Source organism: Gordionus sp. m RMFG-2023, chromosome 5, assembly GCF_954871325.1.
Source record: "Gordionus sp. m RMFG-2023 chromosome 5, tfGorSpeb1-WG-v2, whole genome shotgun sequence".
NCBI classification, from domain to species: Eukaryota; Metazoa; Nematomorpha; class Gordioida; order Chordodea; family Parachordodidae; genus Gordionus; species Gordionus sp. m RMFG-2023.
In genome coordinates this window covers 8,150,106-8,161,326 of record NC_088779.1, presented here as the reverse complement: position 1 = coordinate 8,161,326, position 11,221 = coordinate 8,150,106, and the positions used below count along the sequence as shown (strand labels likewise).

At 27.0% G+C, this 11,221-nt stretch overlaps 1 protein-coding gene across 2 annotated transcripts; it reads left to right on the top strand.

The window, feature by feature from the left end:
* The first annotated feature begins 271 nt into the window (after window positions 1-271).
* Window positions 272-8,990, top strand: LOC135930449 (signal recognition particle receptor subunit alpha homolog). Of its 2 annotated transcripts, none has more exons than XM_065467246.1 (14): window positions 272-425; window positions 467-550; window positions 593-688; window positions 736-1,057; window positions 1,106-1,277; window positions 1,431-1,608; window positions 1,816-1,958; window positions 2,396-2,594; window positions 3,471-3,665; window positions 3,846-3,998; window positions 4,636-4,702; window positions 7,392-7,477; window positions 7,782-7,958; window positions 8,489-8,990. In XM_065467246.1, exons 1-14 carry the CDS (start codon window positions 309-311, stop codon window positions 8,615-8,617), a joined length of 2,118 nt encoding a protein of 705 aa, XP_065323318.1. In that variant the 5' UTR covers window positions 272-308; the 3' UTR covers window positions 8,618-8,990. The 2 variants fall into 2 exon arrangements, with proteins under 2 accessions (XP_065323318.1, XP_065323317.1); XM_065467245.1 differs by having other exon boundaries at window positions 593-691.
* Window positions 8,991-11,221: the final 2,231 nt, after the last annotated feature.

Genomic DNA, 11,221 nt, shown 5'->3' with positions numbered 1-11,221 from the left:
AAAGCATAAATTATTAATTGGAACAGCCAAAATACTTTATAAAAACTAGCATGTCAGCTTGAACCCAATTTATTAATATTCCATAATCAGAATAGATAGTCATTTATGTTTTTTTAAAAAAAAATAATTTTTCCTCTAATTAATTAGTCTTATTAATTTTATAAATCTGCAAACAGATTTTACATATCATAATGAATATTATAAGATGATAATCATTTTCAAAGTGTCATATAGTGACATATGGTCACTCATAACATGTCCTGTCATCCTATTTTACTTTAGGCAAGGTACATTCCTTAAATTACGATATGTTGGATTTTTTGACGATATTCAGCAAGAGTGGAATTGTTCTCTGGTGTTTCCAATCTACTGCTGGTTTATTTAACCCAGCTGTCAATGCTTTAATAAAAACGATCATTATACCAGTACAAATTTTATTTTAAATTCGATTATATAATTTTATTAGAATAAAATTACAAACAAACCATTTGAATATGATAACCTCAAATTGCAGTATTTTTTAGATAATGAATTTGAACTTATATATGTGGTAATATATTTTTCTGTTGATTCTTAAAATGTTAAAAATTAGGTGGCATATCAAAAGATTCTTATACTCAATTATCTGGATAAATTTTTAGATGAATTAAGTTTAAAGTTCCGTGATAAATATAAAAATGAATTGAAAGTGGTATATATTTAATATATAATTAATTAAATTATTATTATTATTAGGGTCTTATATTAAATGATTATGAGTTTAACTCTGAGTTTGAAATTATTTTAAAAGTAGTTGAAAATGAATATGGTATTGATGGCTCAAATCAAAATGTGATATCAGGTAGTAAACAAATGAGAACATTCCAAGAATCAGAGAAGTCAAAAAAAACAGTTGAAAGTTTAGTTGAGAATAAGCAGACAAAAGCAGCTAAAGTTGAAAGAGAGAAAAAATCTAATTTAGGAATTAAATCTAAATCAGAGAATCAGCAAACTGGATTGGAGTTAAAAGTTAAAACTAATCATAGTATTTGCAATGGGATATCTAAAGCTGAAAAATGTAATTTATACATATTTTCAAAATCATTTATTTTCTAATTAAATTTAGATGACCAAGGCAAAAAGATATATATCAATGAAGTTCCTCTAATTGAATCAGAAAATGATGGGAATCATAGTTTATTTGTTAACCATATAAAAATATCAAAAAATAAAGAGTTACTTACAAACAAAATGACAAATGATCCAATTAAGAAGAAAGGGACTATTATTTCTAACAAGTATCCCATTTTTTTCAACTCGATTATTAATAAAATATATAAAAAGAGCTTAATTTATAAATATAACAAATATGTGATAATATAAATTTTTTTATTTCATTTCAAAATTATTATATAAATTTATATATTTTTTTTGTAAACCTAATTTACCAGTAAAGTGAAAAAGAAAGAAGCTAGAAAATGGGAAAATGAAGGGACAGATAAAGACTTACAATCCCTGGATTTCAGTTCACCTACTAATACATCTAATGGGTATAAATTACCCACTGATGCTAAAGATCCCAATGTCCTAATGTCAAATCCATTTAGTTACGAAAAGTTTGGTGGGAAGGTATATAAGGATTTAATATTTAACCAAGAAAGTCAAATAGAAAGAAAGGAGGAAAGAAATAGTATAGAAAAATGAAATGTCAAAAAAGGTAGGAAAGAAATAGTATAGAAAAATGAAATGTTAAAGAAGGTAAGAAAGTAATTTGCAGAAATGATTTTTTTAGTTTTTAATTATAATAAAAAAAATATAATTCTAACAATTTTTAAGGAGGTAATTGGATTAATGAAAGGGGTTTTGAAGGATGTTAATATATCTTCTCAAATGGATTACGAATCTGATTATGAATTGGAACCTGTCCAAGAGTTGAATAATATCAATGCCACTAAAAAGAGGGAGAAAATTGTTCAAGGGTTAAAAGATATTTAAAATGCTATTATTCAAAAAATTTAAATTTTATTTTGTATAATTTATTAATTGCTCCTTTCTTTTTATTTTACATTTATAAATATCTTTTGTCTTTATATTATATCCCATATATTCAAATACCTTGGTAAATGTTTTCTTCACAGTGATTTTAACTAAATACATTGCTAAATTATTAAAAAATCCATCATACTCCATTTTTTTATCTGAGATATTTGGGTCAATTTGATTGTAAAAAGAAATTAAGTGAAATATTACATTTTTTTAAAAAATACTTTTAAAAAAAGCTGAATAGTTATAAGCAAAAAATAAAATTTTATTTTCCTGAAATAAAAACACTAGGAGAACAAAATATATAAAATATAGGGTACATTTTCAGAGATTTGATACTAGCTTGTTTTATTTTTTGGTTTTCTCAATTTAGTGGGAAGTTGACTAAACAATCGGGTGGTGGTCTATTTTCAGCCTTCAAGACGTTGATAGGTTCTTCCAATAAAATTATAGATATTTCGGACATGGAGCCACTGATGGAAAAATTGAAACAACATCTTATCGCAAAGAACGTTGCTTCTGAGGTTGCAAATCAACTCTGTGATTCGGTGGCCCAAAATTTGAAAGGAAAGGTTTTTTTTAAAAAAAAATATTCATTCATTAAGTTTATATATTTTATATGAGTAATGATTTCGCTTCAGACTTTATTGGTTTTTTATATTTAACATCTTAAATTACTATACCCAAAAATAAGTTTTGATATAACACAGAGGTTAGATGCCTTGATTTAGAAACGGCATCCACCATGTGATCCCAGCTTGGAGCAGCCTTTTATTCGACCTTGAAAATAGTAGGGATATGTTTGAAGGTTACAAGGATGTGAGAGTTATAAAAGATTGGTGATATTATATTTTAACAAAATTTGGGTTTTAGTAAATTGCTATATGTTGACCGAATTTATATATCATTAGCGAAAGTCGCCCAGGTCCAGTTTACTGTACCAATTTGGCTGACAAGATAAACATCCCTAAAGATACGATTTTGACCCTATCTATTTCTAACAAGTATTGAACCCTATATTAATAAAAGTTTTTAAATGTAAAAGTGTAAACGGGCTTTCTTATTGAAGATTTCTTGTAAACTATGATATATAATGATCAACTATCCTATTCAAACTGTTCGATGGACCGATACAATTATCAAAAAATTGGTTCTGCATCCAACAAATTTTTTAGATAATTATATGTTAACAATGTTGAGTGATTCATTTAAAAAAAATTATTTAGATTGCTCATTAACATACTTTGGAACCAAAACCTGGAGTCAAGTCTAAGAGAATCTAAAAAAAATTTTTAAGAACTAAAGCCAAAACTACGATTTTGAAAGAATATTCAGAACCAGAAATATAACCCTTTTATTCCGCATTTGATATTCACGAATTATGTCATTTTTGTAACAAAATTAACCTTCCCATAATTTTATTTAAAGTGTATATTTATAAAAAAAAGTCTTTAGGCACCTTCTCCACACTCAAATCAACGGTAAATTTGGCGCTAGAAGATTCGCTGGTCAAAATTCTTTCTCCTAACAAACGGATTGACGTGCTTAGGGACATTTTGGAGAATAGGAAAAACAAACTCAAGCCTTATGTTGTGACATTTTGTGGCGTGAATGGCGTAGGAAAATCCACTAACTTGGCTAAAGTTTATATCATTATTTATTATTTTTGAACTTGTTTATTATTTTATCTAACATAAAAAATGATTAGACAATGAAAAGAAAGATTTATAATTTGATTTATTATATTTAAAAAGATGGTTGTAGTAATGATTTACTTACAATACTTTATTAGATAATATATAATTTTATTATGCCACCAACAGATAGCCTTTTGGCTCATAGAAAACGATATGCGGGTTCTTATAGCAGCATGCGACACCTTTCGATCCGGGGCAGTGGAACAGCTCAGAACTCACGCTAGGCATCTCAACTCGCTTTACCCACCGTCTGTCAAAGATGATAATACATCTTTCAAGGTCTTTTGATTTTTTAAAAGCCATTTAATATTTTTGTGGTGTAATAAATTATTTTTAGAAATCGTTTAAATAGATCTGAAAAGAAAATATTTCTAATTTTGGCATGATATTATATTATGCTGAGTCGCTTTTTACTTTTCCCTGTCCACTACACTTTCACATGATTGATTTATAAAAGAGGAAAGGATTATATGATAAAATAAATGCGTGATTAGATTACCTCTACGAATGTTAAAACTTTCTTTCTTTCCCGATTTGGGTCAATTTTTTAAAACGACCTAATTTAGATTTTAGTTGTAAGCCTGGAGGTTTTCCTCAAAGATGGCACAAAGAGTTGGATCTCTATTGTCCGAATCTCGGGGCATACATAATATTATTTTGGTAAAATCTTAATTGGGTCGTTTTAATCAACACAAAATCAGACTTTTTAACGACCCTAATTATCTCTATATTGACCTATACTATATATTACAATTTTAAAATTTTTTTTCGGGGGGGGGGGTGGGGTATTATATCTTATTTATACTTATAATATAAACTAAAATAAGATTTATATCTTCGAAATTAGTGATAAAGTTTCAAAAGTTTTTTTTGAGTAACAATTTTTTTTAGAAGTTTGTTTTATATCATTTTTAAGGTACAATTATTCGAGAAAGGTTATGGTAAGGACGCCGCAGGACTGGCTAATGAAGCAATTAGTTATGGTAATGTTACATCAAATTATTTATAATCTTTGTAAATCTTCATATTTTTTGACTCATTTGAGTACCTTTTTATGTATAATTTAACTTAGCATCAATGTGTTTTATATACAGCATAGTACTAGGGCTGTGCCGATCCACAAATTTTTTACCGATTCTATATTTTCCGATATCACTAAAATCATTTTTATTTGCCTTATTAATTAATGTTTTACTTGCTAGGATGATTTTTTAAGAAATTATATCTTTCATGTGTACATTACCGGAATAAAACTCTCCAACTGTTTTTTTATATTTTACTATTTATTATATTATTAATTTATTAGGATTAATTTATAATTTTATTTTTTAGTTTCTGTGTATTGAGAAAATTAGAAAAAATTTATTACAACATCAGTTCTAAAAAATAAATAATTATATAAAACCATTTTGAAATTTTTTCATTAAAGAGACTGCACTTGCAAAAATACCTCCTTTAGGATGACTATTGATAATTTGTTTGTCAACTTTACCAAATATTTTTTGTAATACTACTTACCACTAGTTTACCAATTTTATTTTGTGAACGATTTAAAAAGAGTTAGTATCGAAATATATATTTTTTTATGAAAATGTTTTGCAACTAAATTTATTACCTCAATATTTTGTCTCTGAATGTGGTAGCGTTAGAAACTAGATAAATCCATATTTCACCTAAACTAGTTTCCATACTTTATATGAGTTTGCTTTATGGTTAAGATCCGGATTATATTTAAAACATTGCTTATTTTAAAGAATAGTTGGTTCAATCGAAATCCTTATATTAAATGACGACGAGAACAGTTACTAATTTATTTTATGGGCTTTTTAAGTGTTTTTTATGCTTTAATATGATTTGTTTATTTTTTTTACCATTACGCCTAAGAATACCTAAATTTAAAACACACAAACTGGTAAAAGTTTTATATTTAAAAAAGCAGTTGGGGGGGGGTTATGGATATACAAACCTAACTTGTCTCTTAAAAAATATTATTCTTTATACTTCAATTTTAAATATTATTAATAGAACTTTGACATTGAATCTTACAAGACTATAATTTAATTATTATTTTTGTGTAATAAAAATTATATCAATAACCGGTGACTGTAAATTAATAAAACATTAATTATCTTATTCGCGAGATAATACATAATTCTATATAAATAGTAATGATTATATTAGAATAGCAAATAAGAATTGCACATCATCTTTGTATTTTCATCCTTTTGGTCGTGCAATTCTGCTTATTTTATCCTGTTCAGTTATATATTTTTCAGTGGTGGCCACTAAGAATTTTTTTTACAAGATTACTTCAAAATTTTAAATCCCGATATGCATCATTCACATTGATTAAAAAATGGGAAAAGGGTCCCTTGTTATGGCGCGATTTTTTGTTAAAATATTAAGACATAATTTTATGCCATGATGCCAAATAGTATGTTTTTTTAGAAATAGGAAAACTTTTAAAGATCACTAAGAGTATTTGTCATATTTAACAAAAAAAGTGGGCGTTATAAATCTACATTTTCTGTTCCGACGTGAATGAAAGGGTTAATTGGACAAACCGGTTGCATTTCGTTAACAGAGAACAGCAAACAACCCTTTTCAGTTCGTAACGAAATAAAACAAAATGTGATTGCCATTTTAAATATATAAATGGATATCTAAAAAATTTTAAATTTCGCGTGATTTTATTGAACGAGAAGAAGACAAATAGTCATCTTTTTGTTTTGCTTTTTTGTTTTCGTAAAATAAAAAAAACATAAAATCGGTACAAATAATTCGTTATTATATCAAATTATAGCATTAAAGTCTACCACCACAACCCCATAGTGTTGTTAAAGTCGATTCGAGCCAATTTTTAAAAAAGGCTGAATAAATATTTAAGCCAAAAAAATATTGCATTAGATTTCGCTAATAGAAGTCCAAACCTTATGAGCAAATCTTTATGCTTGTGTAATATTTTTGTGGATAAAATATTGAGTTCGTCGTTTTTAAAAATCGGCTCAAATCTAGTAGCTTAACAACACGATATACACAGACCCAAAGAATAAATGATAAAAAATTTTTTAATTGAAAAAAAATAGAGAGAGAGACTTTTGCAATTTTTTTACCAGTAATTTTTGTCTCATTATAATTTTTATTATATACTTGTATTCTAAAATAAAACTATATATAAACTACTTATTAAAATAAAATTGCGAAACGTTGATAATTGTCATGCTTCTTTTAATAATATAAATAGTAGTGTTGCTAAATGACTTGATTTGAAGGAACCGATTTTAAAAACGGCTAACTCGATATTTTATCAGGAAAAATCTAACGCAAGTCTGAATATTTTCACTCATAGATGGCAGGAAGGTTTGCATCATCAATTAGCTAAATCTCAAGGCTTAGGCGATATTTTTCTGGCTTAAATATTGATTTAGCCGTTTTTAAAAATCTGCTCAAATCGAGCCATTTAACAACACTATAAAATGGTTTTGTTTTAAATTAAGGGCGAATAATTAATAAATTAAATTTTTATTTTTTACAGTTTTTTATAATTGATTTTCCTACATTAGTTTTTGGTTTGATCAATTAAAAAAAAAATTTGAGTATCATTTAAAAGCACGTAATAATTCAGAAAGAGGAACTTATTATTTGTTTATATGGCGTTAATTATTTAAAAAGCTAAAGAAAATGGATTTGACGTCGTTTTGGTGGACACGGCCGGCAGAATGCAGGATAACGAACCCTTGATGTGTGCATTGGCCAAAGTTTGATCATATCTTATTTTATTTAATTTAAAAGGGAAATTTACAAGATTTATTATAAAAACATAATATAAAAATGCGTGGATTTAAACAAAAAATAGTTTTATTTCTAATCCCAGATCTTGATATTTACGATGTTTTTTTCCCACGAAACGAGATAAAATATTAGTGTCCTCTAATTTTTAAAAACTTATGGAAAATACTGAATTAAAAAAAAAAAAATTGTGTCTTTAAACTAGGTTGATTATACAAAAATAATAATAAATACCATTTTAAATATTTTTTAAAAAATTATACATATTAAAAGTTGATAAAAGTGAATCGTCCCGATCTGATTCTATTTGTTGGCGAGGCATTGGTCGGTAACGAAGCTATAGATCAATTAGTTAAGTTTAACAGATCACTAGCAAATTTTTCGGACGATACAGAACCCAGGCTCATAGATGGAATTCTCCTCACCAAATTTGACACGATAGATGATAAGGTTTATATATGAATATTTTCTTTTTAACTCAGCGTATTCATATTAGAAAGTCATTTAGATGCCCTAAATATTTTATGCTCTCTATTTTCCCTTATTCTATCTTTCTAAAAGATATATGGAGACAAATCCTCCCCGATCTTGTGTACACAGTTGGTTTTGTTGGTAACACTTATTTATAGATCGTAGAATAAAATGAGGAGCTAATAAGGATAATAATCATTTATTTTAAAATATTATAATAACTATTTTGTTAATTAAAACTATAAGTAACTGATCAAAAAAATTTAGCAGTTTAAAAATAAATGTTGCAGATATAAATAAATTATAAAAGAACCTGAGCGGGTAGGTACCAGGCCATTATGATTTTATTTTTAACGTAGTTTTGCCTTGGGTTTATATTATTTTAAAATAGATATATACCAAATTTATATTTCTGCCAAATTTTCAATCATCTTGCTATCAGACTGGTAATAATTTACCAATCGTTTTTTCTTAAACATTTTATGCTCTTTAACATAAACATTTAAAAGGTTGGCGCTGCTATTTCGATGACTTATATATCTGGGCAGCCAATCTTATTTGTGGGTACTGGACAAACTTACACTGACTTGAAAAACCTGGACACAAAATCAGTTATCCATTCCTTGATGAAAAATTAAACGCAAATCTTAATATATTAACAAATTCTATTTTAATATATAAAATCTTTTTATCTAATTTAATTTTTTTTAATCTATAATTTTCTATATAATAATGATGATAACCCTAATGGATGACCTTTATAAGATTGTAATTTATAAAAAAAATCACTACTGTACAAATACGGAATCGAGTATTTTGCCTAATAAAGAGAAGAAATTGAAAACACTTATAAACACCGGTCATTTCTAATTAGAAAATATTTTTAGCGATATATTCTTTTAATTTATAATTTAAACAAATTTTACCCTTGACATTTCAATTATAAAAATTTATATTAAAAAAAATAAATATATTTTGATACTACACTCGACACTTATACTTATCACGCCTTTAATTATATAACGATTGGAAATATTTTCATTATGTTCAATAATAATATTCGCAATTTAAAAATATGATTTTGATAGCAGTATCTAGATATCTCGATTAGAATATTTTTTCAGGTGGGTTGGCCCTTTTAAAATGAAAATCCATCTGCTTTTTACCGCACCCCTCTGGCCGCCTTGTTTCTCCACCACCCTAGGAAGACAAGGATAACTTAATATTTATATATATATAATTGCCATTTTTGGTTTAGATACATTTTGTTTAAAAATAGCACCTCAGAACTAAACCTTAAAATATTTTTAAAAATTAAAGACAAATTTATTAATCTTATTTTATACAATACCGTTTAAGAAATAGGTTACTACCATAGGCAAGTGATTTTTTTACTTGGATCGAAACTGCCACATTTGGTTATATTATATTTAAAAAATAGTGATTACTCATGAACCTGCAGACCCAGTCCAAGTATGCGAGTCGGGCTGTATTTTAATTTTTTAAATATACTCTGCTGGGCCTATAATTTTCTTTTTAAATTTATCCAGGCCATTTTTGAAACTAAATATTTTAAATCGCCATTATTAGCTAAAAAAATTAAAAATAAATGTAATATATTTTAAAAAAAATCCGGACTGGACCTGAAAATATAAAGCCCTGGGCCATTTTTTTTTTAAAAAAAATCGGGCCATGCGGTGCAAATGCTTTAATTTGTAGTTTATATCATTTTATCGGAAATGAAAATACATATCAAATTAGTTTGACATGCCTGATCAAAAAAATTAAATTTGGAATATATTTCAATTTGGTCTAGCTAGTAATAAGTATTGTGGCATAAATTTTTTTTAATTCAGAATAAAAATAGGGAATCAATTTATCTTAGGACTAACTGTTTTTTTTGCAAAAGTTGTTTACATTTATTATTTTTTTTATTTTCATTACATATTTTTTTTTATAAAAATGCATGAAAACTTTTTAACCTTTACCCACACCGTTTGGCTGATACCAAGGCTAATTATTCTAAATAAATATTTGTTTATACAATAGGCAGAGATCTGTTGGCCCTTAATCTACATAAAAATGGTTTGAGAGATCTGCTGGCCCTTAATGTACAGAAAAATGGTATGGTTTTATGGGCCTATTTGAAAGAAAAAAAATAGATTTAAATTATATCAATTGGGATAATGAAATGGAGGAGTGTTTAATATTCATTTACTGCTCATAATTTTCAATTTCCCATTTAAATAATTTGCAGAATACAAGTTAAAATTATTATTCAAAATAATGAAATTTTAAAAATTCCTCAGCTATAAATAAATTCTGAGCCGGGTTATTACAAAAGGCAGTGTTATTTTACCCTCTTTTTTATTTGTATCGGCATTATAGATCTGCAAAGTTAGGCCCGGCCCGGCCCAAAAATCGGGTTTGGGCTGGGCCTAACATTTTTAAAAAAAATTCGGGACGAGTAGGGTCGGACCTTGGAATTTTTTTAAAATATATTTAAATTTATCAATTTTATATTGAATTTTTATTGTAAAATAAAAATATTTGATTTTATTTATTGAAACTAAACGACATATAACATATGTCTTTTATTTTGAGTAATTATAAAAATAAATTCGGGCCAGGCCGGGTCCATAATTTTTTTAAAAGAAAATTTCGGGTTCGGGCCTAGCCGGTAAAACTTTTTTAAAAAATTTCAGGCCTGGCTTGAAAAATTAGGCCCGATGCAGATCACTAATCGGCATTGCCACATATGGTTATTTTATATATTTAAAAATTTTCGTTCTTCGAGAAGCGTCTGTGGGTGGAACGTATATCCTAACCTCATAGATATTGGCTCGAATCTAGTAAGCATCGAGTTTTTTTTGTGAAGCTAGCTACCTTAACATTAGGATTATTATTAAAAAAAAAATTTTATACTCTTGTCGAAGCTTCTTATCCTGCCTTTATTTATATGTATCCATTTGATGAATAATAAATTCAATAGTTCTATATCCTATTAACAATTTTTTCCTTAAAGAAAATGATTTTGGCTCCAGTAAAAGGTAATGAAGGTCGACGGTTCAGTCTTAGACCTGGACCGGTCTTTTTATTTAAGAGGATTGGTCCAGACGTAATAACGAATTTCTAATTTATTTAGCTATCGAAGTTATAAAATAATATAAGATATTATTTCAATACAATAAACAAACAGTGAGACACAGGATAATTTATTCAAAACTGATCGGATCATGAGA

Coding starts and splice junctions, on each gene's coding strand:
- LOC135930449 (XM_065467245.1), top strand. CDS start 309: ATGTTGGATTTTTTGACGATATTCAGCAAGAGTGGAATTGTTCTCTGG. Junction 3,999..4,635: donor ATGATAATACATCTTTCAAG/GTCTTTTGATTT, acceptor ATCATTTTTAAG/GTACAATTATTCGAGAAAGG. Junction 4,703..7,391: donor TAATGAAGCAATTAGTTATG/GTAATGTTACAT, acceptor TTATTTAAAAAG/CTAAAGAAAATGGATTTGAC.